We start from the raw sequence: 18433 nt of genomic DNA, 5'->3' as shown, positions 1-18433 counted from the left end.
AAAAATAATTAGTTTAAATGCCACTACTAGGGGGCAGCATGGCACAATGAGTTAAGACCAAAAGACTAGAATCAAAACTACCTGCTGTAGGATCCTGAAGCCAGCACCTGTTACTGACCATGACACAAAGGAACTGAACCTACCCTTAGGTCTTAAGTTCTTCACCCAACAGTGGGGATAACAATGACAGCACCTACACCCCACAGGTTTATCTGTGTTAAATGATAAACTACATACAAGGTACTTGTCATATACCAGGTAGTCATAAATATGAACTATTATTACACAGATATAAAAATAAACCTTAAAAAAACTTAAGATTTATGTGTTCATTAAGTAATTTCTCCTATAAATCAGTTCAGTGCACAGGTGCTCCAAGTTGCTGGAAGTACCCAGACAGAGGCTGTCTGTCAGAAAGGCTAAATTACTTCTAAGATCCCTTCTAATTCTTCATAACTCAGAAATTTATGAGTTGTTTATATCATAAGAGCAAATCAAGTATAAATTAGTATTTCCCACTGATATAAATCTCTTACCACTCTTTGGCAACAGGAACTAAAAATGAAACTTAACAGCTCTTCTATTAGTTCTCAGATCATTGTATGAAATAAACTACGACTAACACTTACCACATTCAACAATGCTTCTAAAGCGTAAGTCACACACAGGTCCAATACCATGCACCATGAATACTAAATGGTCAACCTGAGGCATTTCCCCTATTTAAAAATAAAAATATATACATACATAAAAACTGGGAATTGTTTGGGTTTTCTTAATAGAAAAATTCTTGATATTCCTTTTGTCATCATAAACTAGCCAAAGAAATTCATGACTCTTCCAAGTCAATACAAGTCAATAAGCTTTTTTTACCCTCTACCAAATCAGAGCAATTTTTCCATCTTGCAAGTTAACAGTGCACTAGACTGAGAGGGGGAGGAAGCAGGCTCTACCTGTTCCCAAAGACTATTAGTACATGGTAACCAGCAGTTTTGTATCCATGGAAGCTCCATAATGCTGTGATCATTTCAGAATTCCTCAAGGCAGGGTGTACAGTGGTAAAGTATATGGTTGGCATGTATGAGGTCCCAAGTTCAATTCCAGCACAAGCAAAGAAAATAAAAATAAAATACACCCCCCCAGAACACCACGAACTTGGAGAAGCAAACTCTCAATATAAAACTTCAAGAGGCTGGCAACATAGCTTAGCAGTACAGTACTTACCTAGCATTCACAAGTCCCTGGTTTTGATCCCACTACATAAAAACAGTATTAAAACTTTCAAAACTTTCCCCAGAACCCTATACTTTGATTCACAAATACTACAGGAATATTTCCAAGTTAAATCTATCTTTTTTCTATACTACTTCATTCAGATTTAATAACACCCATTTAAATTTTTAGTAGACAAAAATTAAATATGTAATTATCAAGATAAAACCCACTCTCCTTTCAAAACCAAAGCATGAAAAATAAAACAGGGGTTGGCAAACTATAGCCTTCAGGCAAATCCTGCCCACTACCTATTTTTATAAAGTTTTATTGGAACATAGCTATGTCCATTTGTCTACATACATCCTAGAAATGTTCTCACACTACGATGGCAAGGCTGAGTGGTGGCAAGAGTCCACATGGTCTGCAAAGCCTAAAAGTCTGCCAACCCCCACACTAGAGTAATATAAACCAGTGATGCATGAAAGCACAACCCCAAAGCTCAGTTGATTCTTAACAATACATATTTTAGAATCTACATTATGTGGTGTACATATCTTCAACAGAATTCCAAATTTATTTATTTATTTGCTTATTTATCTTGGTACTGGGGATTGAACCCAGTAGTGCTTCAGCACTCAGTTTTATCCCCAGCCCTTTTCATTTTGAGACAGCATCTCACTAAGTTGCTGAGGTTGGTCTTGAATTTGTGATCTTCCTTCCTTGGCCTCCTAAATCACTGGGATTACAGATGTAAGTCACCATGCCCAACTAGTTATATATTCTTATTTTTAAAACTTTTTCTGGTACTTGGGATTGAACTTGGGGTGCTTTACTACTGAGTTATATCCTGAGTCCTTTTATTTATTTATTTTTTTTTTTTTGAGAAAGGGTCTCACTAAGTTGCTGAGGGTCTTGCTAAATTGCTGAGATTGTCTTCAAACTTACAATCTTCCTGCCTCAGTTCTCCTAAGTCACTGAGATTACAGATGTACACCACTGTGCCTGGTCAGAATTACAAATTTAAAAATACAGATATTGAAGTATTAAATAAAAAGATATGTGTGAAACTGATTCTGCACGCTACAGCAGCTAATAAATTTTTTTTTATTTTTCTAAAGAATGATGTTCCAATAGAGATGACTAAAAAAGACTCCACTCCTAAACAAACTACACGCACCATCAGGAATTTCATCAAGGTTGTCGTCAATCCCACGCTTTACAACCCTGGGCCTGGTCTGTCCATCCTGCGTGGTCCCCCACTCATCAGGCACTGAAGAAGGCTGGAACTGAACAATAACCTTCAAGATACAACAGGATTATAACAGAGCTCAATGGCACATTCTTTTCCATGGCGGGTTAACCAATGTATTTTAATACATAAAAATTATGCTCTGTAGTACAGACATCTTATAATCAAGTTACAATATTTAAATGGCAAAATTTCAAATTAATTTATGAATTCGGTCTCAACTATAAAAACTTAAAAGTCAAAAACCACCACTTTTCAGGAAGAAATCTATTGTTAATTCAACTGATTAAATTCAACCCTATGCCATCCAGAAATTCCTCTTTCAAAAAAAAAAAAAGAACATACACATAATTATATTTATTTGTGTTTGTGTAAAAAACAAAACGTTAGGAGTATGACCACCAATGGGGAGAACAGAGTAGGAAGTTCTTATTTTTCACTTGATACTATTTTATACTATTTAAATTTTGAGAACATATGAATATGTTTTTATTTGTATTTATATTGGTATCAATAAGGACTACAGAAATGGATAGGTTGAGTTACTTTTGTTTCTTTAATATATTTTTTAAATAAATGAATAAAAAGTCTATGTTCTCAGAAGCTACCATGTGTCAAGTCCTGTTCTAGATACTTTTGTGTAAATTATTTCATCTAAAATTTCATATGGAAGTAACAGTACTGCAGCCAAGGACCTAGAGATCAGAGAAATTAAGTGTGGTCAATCAAAGAATTAAAACACTACTAATCAATTATTTTTTAAAACAAGAAAAGTTTATGGAGACAATATTTTTAAAAAGCTAGCATACACTTTTACTTGAAAAGTTAAACCATCATCAATGGCAGATAAGCAAATTATGGACCCCAGGAATAAAAAAAGTTTCCCTGAAAAAATTACACCCACATATATAGCCAAGTATTATTAAAATGAACCTAACAATTTAATATCTTCAAAAGCAGCATTACCTTTGGATTGTGCATAACAATGGTCTCTCCACTTGGAAACTCTAATCTGCGGTGCCACTGATTTGTGGTTACAGCTTTTTTATATTCTGCCTACAATAATGGAAAAAACATATAATCCAGTATGACAAATCTGTATCACACCAATAAAGTGTGGCAAAATGAAAACTAGGATGGTGACAAAAATAACAGCAACAGCAGGCTCTGATTAACTGTAACTCTACTTTTTAATTACTTTATATATAATTACCTCATTTAAGTAATTACTCTCAATCACTCCTAAATATTATTGTCCCCATTGTATAGAGAGGAAAACCAAGGTTTTGGACAGTGAATTAGTTTCCTAGGGCTGCCATCACAAAGTACCATAAACTGGGTAGCTTAAAACAAAATTTCTGGAGACTAAAAATCCAAAATCAAGGTGTCAGGAGGGCTTTGGTCCCTCTGAAACCAGGAAAGAAATCCTCCTTGCCTCTTCCCAGCTTCTGGTGGTTACCTACAACTTTTGGCATTCCTGGCTTGCAACAATCTCCACTCTCTGCCTCCAAAGAGGCATTCCCCCTCTGTCTTAACATGGCTGTCTTTTTATGAGGACACCATATTGATCAGAGGTCTGCCATACTCAAGTATGATCTCATCTTTACTAATTACATTTGCAGTGACACTATTCAAAATAAGGTCATATTCTGAGGTACTGGAGGTTAGAACTTCAACATATGAGTTTTGGATGGAGGTAGAAGGAACACAATACCAGGCATTTTAAGTATTGTACACAGTTACTTTTAAGATCATTTAACCAAGCCAGTGTGGTAGTGCACACCTATAATCTCAGCAACTCCGGGGCACTGAGGCAGAAGGATCCAAGTTCAAGGCCAGCCTCAGCAACTTTGTGAGATCCTAAGCAACTTAGTGAGACAGTCTCAAAATACTAAATACATACATAAATAAAGGGTTAGGGGGTTGGGGCTGTAGCTCAGGGTCAGAGCACTTGCCTAATACATGTGAGGCACTGGGTTCTATCCTCAGCACCACATAAAAATAAATAAAGTACTGTGTCCATCTACAACTAAAAAATATAAAAAATTAAAAAAATAAAGGGCTAGGGAAATAGCTCAGTGGTAAAGTAACCCTGGGTTCAATTCCCATTACCACCAAAAAAAAGGCTGTACAACCAGTGAGCAGCAAATGGTAGAACTGTGGTTCACTCCATCCACAACTAGACTGTGCAACCATCTTCTTACTCTTTCTCCTCCTTCAGATACACTTCTCTGCTTTCTGCAGAGGTCTGAAGGCTTCTTAGAGAGAGTTCTAACAGGAGGCAAGAGGAAAGGAATCCTCACATACTTAGTTTATAATGTATGGTTAATTTTGTTAGTCATAAGTATAAATTGCTATAGTATTTTCAAAAAATTAGTAATGGGCTGAGGACACAGCTCAGTCAGAGAGCACTTTCTTAATATGCATGAGGCCCTGGGTTCAATCACCTGTACAGCAAAAATAAAATAAAATAAAAAATTAGTAACTTATTATTCAAGAATCATGTCAAAATACATCTTTCTTTTTGTATCCTGGGCAATCATTCAGTAACAATTCCTCTTCATCAGGATCCTGTACTTTTTGACCTTTTTCATTTATTTTTAATTTTTAAAACTATAATTTTTGAAAGACCACAAACAAAAATGGAAGAAAGAAAAGCTTCACCATCTTAAGAATTATCTTGGGGCTGGGGATATAGCTTAGTTGGTAGAGTGCTTGCCTTGCAAGCACAAGGCCCTGGGTTCGATCCCCAGCACCGCAAAAAAAAAAAAAAAAGAATTATCTTCACTTCATATTCCCTTTTAATACATAGCTTTATAATATGTCTTGCCTAGAGAATAAGATCACACATGTGATACGTTCAATTGATCTTAATTATCTTTACTAGTTTGCTCTTTCATCTAAAATTTAGGGGCAAGGTTGGGTCCAGTGGTGCACACCTGTAATCCCAGCAAATTAGGAGGCTGAGGATTGCAAGTTCAAAGTCAGCCTCAGCAACTTAGCAAGGCCCAAGGTAACTTAGCAAGCCCCTGTCTAAAATTTTTTTTTAAATAAAGTAAAAAGGGTTGGTTGGGAATGTGGCTGAGTGGTTAAGTGTCTCTGGGTTTAAAAATTTTGAAAAACTGAAAGGGGGCAAAAAAAAAAAAAAAAGCAAGATACCCATACAAAAAAAAAACCTGTAATTGTTAGAAAAAATTATGTATATGGATAGATAAAGAATGATCTAGAAAACATTTTTAAAAGGTAGAGTGTGATTTGAAAGGGTAATAAGACTGTGGTTAAATTTTTTATTATATGTTCCTCAAGGGAAAAAAATTATTAATTAATAATGAGATTTAAACAGTCAGCATCTAAACAAAATACATGCCTTAGTCCTTGCTTAAAGTCATTCAAAAACAATTAACACTTTAGAGGTCTAAGTGTTTTTTACAAGTTTTAAGAATTACTAAATTAAATATATATATATATATATATATATGTATATATATATATACACCAACTAAAATGTTCTCTCACTTCCCAAGTATGCAACTTCATTTAACTTTTCAAATATTTAACACTCAACAATTCTACTTAATGAATTCTAATTCTAATTCTAATTCTTAATGAATAATTCTACTTAATGAAGTAGAATTATCATAATAAATTGACACAATTATATACAATGAGTTTTAACCACAAGTTTTTTGGGTTTTATTGTATTTCACGAAAATACAATAAATTCACTAAAATTCTTGGACTGAACCCAGGAATGTTATACATTTCCAGTTCTTTTTACTATAAGACAGAATCTTACTAAGTTGCCCAGACTGGCCTTAAACTTGCAATTTCCTGCCTCAGCCTTCCAAGTCTCTGAGACTATAGGTGTATGCATATGTGCCCAGCTATAACCACCAGTTTTAAGATGGTTGTCCAGTGATATCTCTTACTATTCTGTTTCATATTTATCTTCACAAATGAATTTAATTTCAAGCTTTTACTAAATATTAGTATAAAAATGTCTATATGCCTGGCATCTATTGTTAACATCAAATCCAGCAGCCTAAGTTCTTTTGAAGTTTTGATAGAAACACCTTATTAGATCTGTGACGTGCCCCTGAAGAGCATAATCTGTCCTTAGATGTGGAGACTACGATAAGCACTCTGCAAATGCTGGCACCACTTCAACAGCCATCTTTGTAACGAGCATGGAGACAGCTCCAGTGAGTGATGTCACACAGGCTCCGATGCTTGCAGGGTTTGCATGTTTTAAAGAAAAGCGTTAAATGAATAAAGCACTCATACCTCTAGTTTTTCACTGAACTCCTCTGTATAGGGAATAAATCTGCTATCTGTGTCCCCCTTGTAAAACCAAGTACAGCGTCTCACTTCAGCAGGCTCCTCCTCCCAGTACACGGCTTTTCTCATTCGATCATAGAGGTAGACATCATAGCGCCCTCCATCTGTGCCTAGGATCACACTCTCAGGATCTGGCTGGACTAAAGAACAAAGACCACATCTTCCCCAACTGTTATGAGGCATATTTAAAAGTGAAAAAAGAGAATACAGTGACTAATCAAAACTTAAAGACTAACAACTGAGCTCATTTTTATTTAAAAACAGAAGTTTAAGACTAATCTGTACTGCTTAAAATTATGACTCTTTTTAAGTAGAAAAGAAATAGCCAGGGAAAACTTTAAAAAATGTGATCACAAAACAAATAACTGATGGATTTTCTTTTTATCAAAGCAGTAAATAGTTATAAACAGCAATGCTCCAGGGAGGGTGTTGCCAGAGTTAGTTCGTGCTCTCAAGTCCCATGATCAAATCACATCAGGATAAGCAGAGAAGCATATTTCTACGTACTTCCCAGAGCCTTAAGGCACTCCTGCGCACCATCTCTCTAGATGGCTATAGCAAGCAGAAATCCAACACCCACCTGACCAGGCAACAGTTTTTTCACAGAGTCATCTTCCAGAATAAGAATCGCACAGAAAATGCTTTTACATGCCCCTCAAAACTACAAATGAATAAGAAAAATAGGAAAACTGAAACTTGGATTATAAGAACTACTCTACTTCTCAGGTTTAAAACACCTTTAAACAAAGAATTCACTAAACAGGACTTCAAATACCATGCTCAGCTAACTCATGATTTTCATTAGTATCACCATCTTCATTCCTTCTCTTCCTTCAAACACATGATCCATAATAGGTGCATACCTGAATTGTAGATTTCTTCAAGATTCGAAGAGTCAAACACACTGAAAGGCATCCATAGTTGCTTGTATTCTACCTCCTTGCAGTAAAACCAGTGGGGTTGAACAGGTTCATATTGATTTTGAAGTACAAAAGGAGGTGGTCCTGGCACAGAGGGAACCGCAGGCCTAGCAAGTACCTGCTGCTGTGTTGGTGACTGCACTGAAGGAGGAATCTAAAGGGGACAACAAAGAATGTCGTGTTGATCCAAAAGAATTACTTTGAATATGCTTCAGACTCAAACTGACTACACAAATATTTGGTGTAACAACAATTACAAAAATTTACCAAGGATGTATACCAAGTGTTTGTTGTAATATTATATTTCATTCAAATGTTGGTATTCTTTAAGGTCATTAAAAATGTTTTAGAAAAAAATTTAGTAACATATGTTCACAAAAACAAAAACTATTTTTTTAAAGGATACAGTATCCATATAGGATAATAAATGCTAGAGAGATGTAGAAAAAAAGGAACACTTTTACACTGTTGGTGAGACTGTAAATTAGTAAACTATTATGGAAATCAGTATAGCATCTAATCTTTTGAGGAGCCTCCATACTGATTTCCATGGTGGCTGTACTATTTATAGTCTCACCAACAGTTAGAAGAGTTCGTAGCTGACCCAGCTACACCACTTCTCGGTAATTACCCTAAAGTCATCATATTACAGTGATATATACACATATCCATGTTTATAGCAGCACAATTCACAACAGCCAAACTAAGGAACCAGCCTAGTTGATCATCAACAGAAGAATGGATAAAGAAAATGAGATACAGATACAAAATGGAGTTTTATTCAAACATGAAGAGGAATGAAATTACGGCATTTGCAGGAAAATGGTTGGAACTGGAAACCATTTTTAACCAAAATTTTTAACCATTTTTGAACAAAGTAAGTCAAACTCAGATTAAGGGTCATGTGTTTTCTCTCATATGTGAAAACTAGCGAAGAAAAAGGCAAACAAAATGAGGGTGGATCTCCTTAAAATCAAAGGGAGATTGGTAGAGGAAAGGATGAGGGGCAGGGAGGGAGGAGGGAAGTGCTGGGGAGTGATATTAGTCAAATTATATTGTTATATTGTGTGCACGTATAAATAGGTAATAAAAAATTCCATCAATATGAAACTATAATGCACCAAGAAAAAAATGGGGTTGGGGGGAGGCTAGTGATGTGGCTTAATGGTTAAGTGCCACTGGGTACAATTCCCAGGTCCAAAAAAATTTTTTAAATAAAACATAAATCTGGTTACTTTCCAATGTATGATGAAACCCAACATTATCAAGAATTTGTGAATTGTTAGGGTTTAAATAATAAAGTGGATCTCCAGGACGTAGAAGTAGCTTAGTGGTAAAGTATTTACCTAGCATGCATAAGGTCCTGAGTTCAAGTCCTAAGAAAACAGATATCCAGTAGAGATACTGCCATTCTCTCCCACACTGGGTTGGGTTCTTAATCCTTTTTGTTTCCCTTTTTATTTTATATAGCCTCCTCTAGAAGTCAGATGAACAATTAGTTGGGAAAAAAAGTATAAAGGAAATTCAAAAAATTTATCCAAGGTAAAATGTTATTCTACTACCCTCTTTCAAATAGAATTTAACTAACTGGATCCAAACTCCATAAATATCAATTACTGGAGAAATCAATTTTAGTCCCTATAATTAAGTATTCTGATTGAATAGTACAATTAAGAGATGAGAAACCAGCACTCTGTTAAGACAATAATTGCCTCCACTCTCATGTGTTCCTAGGTGACATTTATGAGGAGTATTTTACACTAAACTCTGTGAATATTGGCCTGTACTAACTCACTGAAATCAATTATTACCTCAATAAACAGGTAATGTAAACTTCAAAGCATGTAACTTACAAAGAGTACCCTTTGAAATAAACAGTGGTATGAATCTGACCCCCATGGAGGACAAGTGGCCACATGAAACTTTGATTTCAGCATCCTCCATGGCTGACAGACTATACACCCAATATTTCCAACTGTACAGACCTGCCCTATGTCTAAACCATAAAAGTAAAAATCTGTGACAGCTCTATTTTAATTTCTAAAGGGTTAAATCTAGAGAGTCTAATAAATAGTTGTAGTTTTATCTCCCACCTGGGGCACTCTAATACCTGCTAAACAACCATGACCCCTTCTCCCTCCCGGGAGAAGTCTGTATTATTACTACTTTTAAATAAAACCTGCTTTATATGCTTGCAAAAAAAAAATAAATAAAACCAACTACGAGATCTTTGTTTCCTGTTTGATGTATATTTGTGCACCCCTGTGTATTATCTCCTGTTTCTACATATATGCTTGTATTATCTCCTCTTTCTACATATGTGCTTGTATTATCTCCTCTTTCTACATATGTGCTTGTGTCCATATTGCACAAAGTTGGTTTATGGATAAATAAGTACTCATAAATTTCATACATGGATCCAAATGCCTTTCAGTTCATGTGACTTAAATAAAACTTCAGCAAAAAGGGTCAATGTAAATTGGTTAAGAGTAATATCTCTGAAATTACTAATTCACATTTTTCTAGGTGGCCAGTGAATCAAAGCACTAACTTCTATAAGATGTTTGAAGTGGAATGTCCATTGCTTTAAAGGATTTTTCTTTTTTAAGAAAAATTTGCTATGAGTTCCCCTCTTGTCTTGTGGGAGTTCTATCTATTCACAATTAAATAAATCCTACTCCATTTACTTTTAAAAACAACAAAGTGTACCCTCTGAAAATAACTTGTCCTCATATAAATTGTAAAATACACAAAGTTCTTTAAAACACTGGCCAAGGTAAGAAAGAAGAAAAAAAAAAAATTAGAGTGAATAATTAGGACATAAAACCAGACTACATACCGGTGGCAAAGATCCTGGAGGCATCTGGTACATCTGCACAGGGGGTCCAGAGGGTGGAGGGTGAGTGGGATGGCCTGGTGTTTGGCACTGTTGCAGCTGTGGGGGTGCAATATATGGATTAGCCCTGCTGCTGACAGGGGTATGGCGATATGGATTGTATCCTTGTTGGGGGGTTCCTTGGGGTGGGCTCCCAAAACTTGAAGGAGGGAGACTACTTGGTTGAGAAGGCAGGTAAGTATTCATTCCCATCTGTGAGGAAGGTGGAGCACCATATTGAGGCTTCGCAACAGATGGTGGAAATGCATTCAACACATCTTGGGATCCAGTTGTAAAAGGGAGAGCAGTTGGGGGCTTGGAGAATGCGGACTGTCCAACCGATGTTGCTGCAGTTGTTAAGGGTGACTGTCCAATATTCCCAAAAGGATCACTACTGCTTGATACCTGAGAGAAGTAACTAAATGTCTGTGGGGTGGATGTGTGAACAGAAGTCTGACCCAGAAAGCTGTCCTCCTCACCCACATCTGTGGAATCCTCTGAAACAGAAAAGGAGAGCAAAAGGTTTAAAGGATTTTCTAACATTCTGTAGGGATGGTTCTGTAAGGAAAAATCAGCAATTCTACCTCTTTTGTTGTTAATCTGACTCATATTTCTGCTTTATAGGGAAAAAACACTTTTTTTCTTTGAAAATTTTTCTCTTTGAAATGAAAATATAAGAAAATCAAAGGGAGGAAAAATATAAAATTAATTTATAAGCCCACCTCCCAGAGGCAATCACTGCTAACACTGTTAATATTTTAGTCTATACCCTTTCATACTTTTTAAATAAATGTAAACAGTTAATATTTCATAAATATATAAAGGTGTATATATAGGTGCTTTTAAAAACAGAAACAAAATCTATACCTACAACTTTTACATATTATTTTAAATCTTTTCTCTCCCTGGCAAAATATGACTCAAATGTTATTCCATCACCCAAATGCACATAATTTTACTTCTACAGTCACGAGAAGAAACTGAAGTACACATATTAACTCTGTTAACAAGAAGAGGTGTGTCAGGGCTCTTAGTTACAAAGCAATTATTATACAAATGAATATATGGTATGTGCATTCCCAAAGAAAAATAGGTCAACATTAATTTCCATCCCTAACATCGTACAGTGTCACAACCAGATAATTAGTCATTACAGAACACCAGATCACTACAAAAGTCATTTTTCTAACTAAGGAAGTTCTCCTCAACTCCTTTTGCCCAGTTTGCTCTTCATCGTGTGTATTAACTCAAATGCTTTTCTTCTGTTCTGGTACCAAGTCGTAAATAAAAGCATTTTCCCTCCACATGACTTAAAAAGCCCACCCTGCTCTTCCTTACTAAACTTCCCAGAGCCCTGAGCTTGCAGTTTTTCCCCACTTCCTCATCTCTCCTATCTCATTCCCCCTTATCTCCTACTGCTGGAGAGTCCCCAGAGGGTGGACTCTCCCAGCACACAAGTACACTGTGGTCCCTGCCCTTAGAGACCTGCCAAGCTTTGCGCTCCTCCGTGACCTCTGCTGAGAGGACCCATGGGCTCACAGGAGATTCTGCCCTGAGCACCCAGGTTGCTCCCCTTATATTTCACACACGCCAACCTAATAAGACACTCCAATATTCAGGTTTGGACCATCATCCGAAAGACTCAAGATTATGGCATTAGGGATTAAATCTTTTGGGTTATGGTCAGCATGATACTATTTAAAAGATTCCTAAAATTTGTTTCTTTGTATAAAAAAAAAAAATCCTTCCTGTTCAAGACCCTTATCTTTCTACTTTTCTGATGTGTTTCCTGTTCCCACCACCTCCCCTTCATCTTCCTGTGAACCTTACTTGGATTTCTCTGTATTTCTTAGTTCATTTCCCAACAACGAAAAGTTGGGGGGTGGGGGGCTCTGTGGAATCCCACTCTTTTAAAAAAATTTGAGATTAACCTGGTCCAAGAAACATTTTTCTAATTAGTGTCAATCAAAAATGAAATGACAACATACTGCTAGCCTCACCTGTTTATTTTTTCGGCAGCACTGGGGACTAAACCCAGGGCCACTGAGCCATGCCCCAGGCCTCAGGACACAATGTTCATGAGCAGGCTCTACTAGGACTCTCTCAACAGTCTCTAACCAAGACTGCTGTGTTCCAGAAGCTATTTTCCAGTCACTCCCTCAATATTTGACAGACACAGTCACATATGCTTCAAATTTATTAGGTTTAAAACTGAATTTATCTTGACAACTCCATGTCCTTTTACCAGTTCTCACAATCTCAAGAAGTTCACCAACAACATCCAGATTTCAGCAAAATCCTTGAGTCTGTCACACCCTTCCTCTAATACCCTACATTCAATCAGATGCTCATTCAAGAAATATTTATACAGCACCCCATATGTGCGAGGTACAGAGCTTGGCCACCCAAATTACAACTCTTATTACAGTCAGTCTTATTCCAATAGAATCTAAGAAAACTTTATCTTCCTGAAACACACGTCTCATTTTACTGCCTTGTTAACATCCTTCAAAGGCCTCCCACATCCCATGGTAAGAACTACAAACTCCTTAATACAGTGCTGACAGCCCACAGACCACTAGAGCCACTCCCCTATAAACACTCTAGTCACGGTGACCTACTTGCAACAGGGAGCCAGAGGACAACAGGAGATGGCAGAGGGGAGAGGTCCATCCTTGTCCTGTCTGACCCACCACCACTCCTGCCAAGCCTGCAGGCTTTCTCACTCTCCAGATGCCCTCATTTCTATGTACCCTTCAACACTCAGCTCAACTATCACCTCCTGTGAAGCCCTGAGACCTAAGGAACATCCTCTCCCCACTCCACCAATTGAGACCCACTGTGTTCACAGCGGCCTATCGATCCCTGTTTCTAGCTGTTCTAAGCCTGTGTTACAACTGCTTACCCAGGTTGGCATCTGTGTATACATAATGTACTGTGCAGTCATTGAGGGAAGAGCTATCTGCACTTCTGCATCTCCCCGACATCTGGGACAGAGCCTGGCAAATAGAAGTTGCTCAATCCATGTTTGGTGAATGTATGAAATTATTCCTATGTGTCTTTTTTACTGATACGATTAACTGTTGCTTCCAAGGAGACAGGTTCTTGTTTACCTACAGATAGGCTCTAAAAGAATCTCTAACTATGAAATGTTTTTTGGAGGTGGAAAAATACTTGTTATGAAATTTTAGTTCTAAAATCTATTCATGTTCTCACACACACATAAAAAAGTTCAGCCAGACACAGTGGCACATACCTATAATTCCACTACCTGGGAAGCTGATGCAGGAGGGTAACAAGTTTGAGGCCAGAGTGGGCAACTTAAGTGAGACACTGTTTCAAAATAAAATAAATAAAAGGGACTAAGTAGCTCCATAGCAGAACACTTATCTAGCATGCTGGAAGCCCTGGGTTTGCACCCCATTACAGCAAAAGCAAATATGAAAAACAGTCTGTCTTCAGGAAACAAGAATTTTAAAGACAGATGCAGTTACTCTACAATGAAAATGTCTACCATCAATTGACAGTGACACACACAAACCAAATACTGTATAGTGAGGGCAATGGACCCAAACCAAACTATACTTATGGAGCACAGGATTATACAAAAACCTCAGGCTTGGCCTTTTTTACTCCTAGATCCTCCCACAGCACTCTGCTCCAGCCGTGCTGGTTCTTCACCAAAGACAGCAATGCCTAATCTTTCCACCACACTGTCTAAAGGAGACATACACTTTCCTGATGCTCACCCTCTCATTCATTTGACAAGTATCTGCTGCATCGTCTACAGAACTCCAAGCACTAGGCATATATGTACTAGTGAGTAAAACCAAGACACTGCTTTCATGGAGCTTATGTTTCTAGTGGGGGAAAATAAATATGTGTATATGTCAGGTAGTGACAAGCACCAAGAAGAAACAACACAAGAGAAGGGGAACCTTTATGTACTGCTGAAGTCTTTCTCCACTTCTCCATGATGCTGTCCTTAGTTCTTCAGGCAGGAATAAATTATTCATTGGAAAAAAATTACCACTTAAAGAGGACCTATGTGCTAAACACTAAACAAGATCCTGAAAATAAAAAGGTAATTAATTAATGCATCAAAATACACTAGAGAGGAGAAAAGTATTTAAGTCACAGCTGCAAATTTCAACAAGGCTCAGTCTAAATGAAGAGGCAGACATGTTTAGTTTATATTGACATTGCAAGTGCCAGGCACTATGCTCAGTGTTTTATAGAAATTAAGTCACTTCTCTGAACATATATGAAAACTGAAGCACAGAGAGGTAAAGTAACATGACTGAGGTCACAGATCGTGTTACTGACAGGGCCAGGCCTGGAACACTGCCTGTACTACTCAACACTATGGTCTTGGTTATGCTATGTAACCACCAAAAAGCAATCACCCTGGACATTACTACAGATATGAGCAAAAAGCTAGCGGTGCACATAGGAAGTGATGCGCTACCTTGAAACATGAGGAATACACCGTGTCTATACTACACATTTGCAAATACTATACATTTACCCTAGGAGGGGGAGATGTCTATCCTAGAAGAGAGTCTCTTGTAACCCAGGAGTCTCCGAGTAGAAGAGGGCCTACTGTTCTGCAGAAGAGGGACACGTCCACACTAGAGATAACTCACCGTCTCCTAGGAGACAGACACCCCACTACATCCGGAGTCTCCTAGGAGGTCGCCTCGCCGTACCCTAGGAGAGGGCGACTGATCATCTGCATTCCCTGCCGGCACTCAGCCCACCAGTAGTTGTTCGCCGGGGATCAGTGGAAAGCCAGCGCACGAGTGCCCGGCACTGTGACCACAAGCCAGCCTCACCACCGGGCCCCGCCCTCTCCAACCTGGCACTGCTGGCACTGCTGGCCCTGGCAGGCGCCCGGAGCGAGTCGCCGCCGAGCGAAAGCCTCGCGTCCCGGCCTCCCCGCACACGCCCGCCCCGCGGGAGGGCCCTCCACCTCCTACCTCCCGGCAAGAGCAGGGAGGCCGGGGACGCGGCGGCTTGGGTGACTGGGATGAAGGGCACGTTGAAGCTCAACTCCGTGGCCGAGGAGGAGAAGAGTAAGTTAGTGCCGGACGAGGAGGAGGAGGCGCCGCCGCTGCCACCGTTAGGCTTCCTCTCGGCCATGGCTTCGGCCCACCGTCCGTTACACGTCTCCGGGAAGCCGGTGCAGCACCACCGGCCGGAAACCGGTCACCCTGGGGGCCAGCGCACTTCCGCACTTGCGCACAGAGGACGGCTCAAGAAGAGGTTGTCCCGTGGCCCTCTCCCTTCGCCTAACCGCGTTGCCAGAAGTCAACATGGCGGCAGCGGCTTCAGGCCCGAACCCGCACGTGACTCGCTCGATTTCTGCGCAGGCGCAGCTTGAGATGTGGGCTCCAGGCTGGAGCAGGGCAGTGGGATCGCGGACGCTGCGGGCTTCGTATGAAACCGCAAATTGATGCTGAAAGTCACGGATTGCGGGAAGCGCTCTGGGCTTCCTGAAAATACTGAAGGGATAGTTCAACTGGTAAATAATTTGGAGGGACAGAGGAATACCTCAGGACAAGGTAGAAGAGTGCCTCCCAAAGGAGGGCGGGAGGAAAAGGTAGTGGAAGCAATCGCAGCCAAGGGGAGCCAGATTCTCCTGTTCTACCGCCCGCCGGCCCTTCCGGACAGATCTGAACTGAACTCTTGTTCGCACCAAAATAGAAATAGTAAAACCTTTGACGTTTTTAAGACATAGGGAGAAAAATGTTTAAAAAAGAAAATAGGGACTGAAATTTAAGGATGTGACATTTCAAGTAACGTTCTATATGTATCCACAGTAGTCTCGACAAATTGAATCTAAAATGCAGTGTAGATAACTTGGACATAATTATCGTTTTTTATAGTTAGATGTTATGAAAGAAAAAGTAGCATAAGCAGTCTTTGAACTTCTTAGGTGGTGGGAGAGGGAGATGAGACCCCAAAAGAAACGGTAAAATAATGAAACACATCCCCAGCAAATTACACCTATATAAAAACTGTTTGTTAATTAATTAAATGACTACTAAATGTACTGCTTATGTTTTTAAAAACCAAACACTAGCTAAAACAATAGGATAGGTTTCATTTAGTAATAATTGTTGCAAAAGGGATTTCCGGCTTGAACAGAAACCAGCCTTATTGAAACAAAATGTTCAAGACTTTTTTTCATTAGGTACTAGGGATTGAACCCTTGGGCCCTCCACCACTGAATTACATCCCCAGCTCTTTATATTTTTAATTTTGAGACAGGTCTGCTAAATTGCTGAGGCTGGCCTCCAGCTTGCAATCCTGCCTCAGCCTCCTAAGTCAATAGGATTACAGGTATGCACAACGCAACTGGCAGTTTGAAATTTTTAAGGGCTGAGTGAGCTAAGGGAAAGGCACTGAGACTTGCAAAGAAGGTTGGTCTTGCTGATTAGGCCTTCTGGGCTTGTTTATTGGTGCTTATCCAGAGGAGACACGATTCTCCTAGTTTCATGACAGAAGGTGTACATTAGAGCAATGTATTCACAGAGTGAAAATTACCAATCTCCTTGAATGCATACACTTCAAAGGGTCTTTGTGAAGACAGTTCCAGATGGTAGAAGATTTATATCTGAAAGGGGCAGAAGGAGAATTTCTAATTGCAAGCTTTCCAAAGTAACTGTTCTAATTAATGGTTCAGGGACCTGTCTATCACCAGGTTTTGGATCAAAGAAACAGTAAGTAGGACTGGGGTTATGGCTCAGCAGTAGAGAGCTCGCCTATCATGTGTGAGGCACTGGGTTCAATTCTCAGCACCACATAAAAATAAGTATATAAAAATAAAGGTGTCCACCTACAACTAAAAAATTTTTTTAAAAAAATAGTAAATTCTGGCAGTATTGGGCTTTTCTCAGGCAGGCATTTTTATTATTTTTATTTATTTATTTATTTTAGTTGTAGATGGACACAATATCTTTTTTTTTTTTTTAATGTGGTGCTGAGGATTGAACTCAGTGCCTCACATGTGCAAGGCAAGTGCTATACAACTGAGCTACAGCCCCAGCCCAGGCAGGCATTTTTAAAGGGCTATAGTTATTCTAGATACATGACCTCAGCTTGCTAGAAGCCATGCTACGGGTTGGTCAAGGACAGTCTCTGTCATTATAGGTGGGCAAGGCAGTGTACTAAACACCAAGGGAACAGTGGGTATAAAATAGAGACTCTTTGGGGAACTTAGTCTGGTTAAGACAGACAGCTAAATACATAATAACAATAAACTAAAATGTAATAAATAATATAATGCAGAATTTCCTAAAGTGTGTTACCTAGAACCCTGACATCGGGTAAGGAGGTAGAATCTTTCCATGGAGAGAGAGCAAATATCTTGCACATCAGACCATCAACCAAGGACCTGCCCAGTCTAGAGTGACATGAAAGGCTTCCCTGAAGAAGAAAAATTAAAGTTGAGACCTGCAAGACAAAGGATAGATGTTAACTGAAAAAACTTAGGGAATGAAGGATTGGAGGAAACAGAAACAATTTTACATGAAGGAGATGCCACATTTGAGGGTTAAGAGAAACAGGTGAAAGACTGGCTAGAGCCCAGGAAACAAATGGGAGAGAGTTGGGGGATAAGGATAAAAAGTAGACAGAAGCTAGATACTATTGTACAGTCTTTAGAGGGTACTGGCAAAAGGGAGTTGAAGGATTCAAAGGAGGATGAAGATATAATAACACTTGTTCTGTAAAAAGTTCATTCTGGCTTCAGTGTAACAAAGTCGCCAAGGAAAGGGCAACCCTGCAAGTAGGAAGAGTAGTTGGCTGACTTTGGGAGATCAGGTGAGCAAC

At 38.8% G+C, this 18433-nt stretch overlaps 1 protein-coding gene across 4 annotated transcripts in view; it reads right to left on the bottom strand.

The window, feature by feature from the left end:
• Sec23ip (SEC23 interacting protein) overlaps positions 1–15828 on the bottom strand; it is a 44185-nt gene extending 28357 nt beyond the window's left edge. For 2 of the 4 annotated variants that reach the window (XM_047553546.1, XM_047553547.1), the window contains exons 1-7: positions 15577–15826; positions 10562–11094; positions 7666–7876; positions 6749–6942; positions 3431–3520; positions 2393–2513; positions 630–719 (exon numbers count right to left, since the gene is read on the bottom strand). In XM_047553546.1, coding sequence (XP_047409502.1) covers positions 630–719; positions 2393–2513; positions 3431–3520; positions 6749–6942; positions 7666–7876; positions 10562–11094; positions 15577–15739 — 1402 coding nt within the window. In that variant the 5' untranslated portion in view covers positions 15740–15826. Of the gene's footprint in view, positions 1–629; positions 720–2392; positions 2514–3430; positions 3521–6748; positions 6943–7665; positions 7877–10561; positions 11095–15576 lie in introns of all 4 variants that reach the window. The other 2 variants (XM_047553549.1, XM_047553548.1) reach the window with 2 other exon arrangements.
• Between the last annotated feature and the right edge of the window lie 2605 nt (positions 15829–18433).

The sequence above is a fragment of the Sciurus carolinensis genome, chromosome 5 (assembly GCF_902686445.1).
Source record: "Sciurus carolinensis chromosome 5, mSciCar1.2, whole genome shotgun sequence".
Taxonomy (NCBI): Eukaryota; Metazoa; Chordata; class Mammalia; order Rodentia; family Sciuridae; genus Sciurus; species Sciurus carolinensis.
This window is presented reverse-complemented; position numbering and strand designations above follow the sequence as displayed.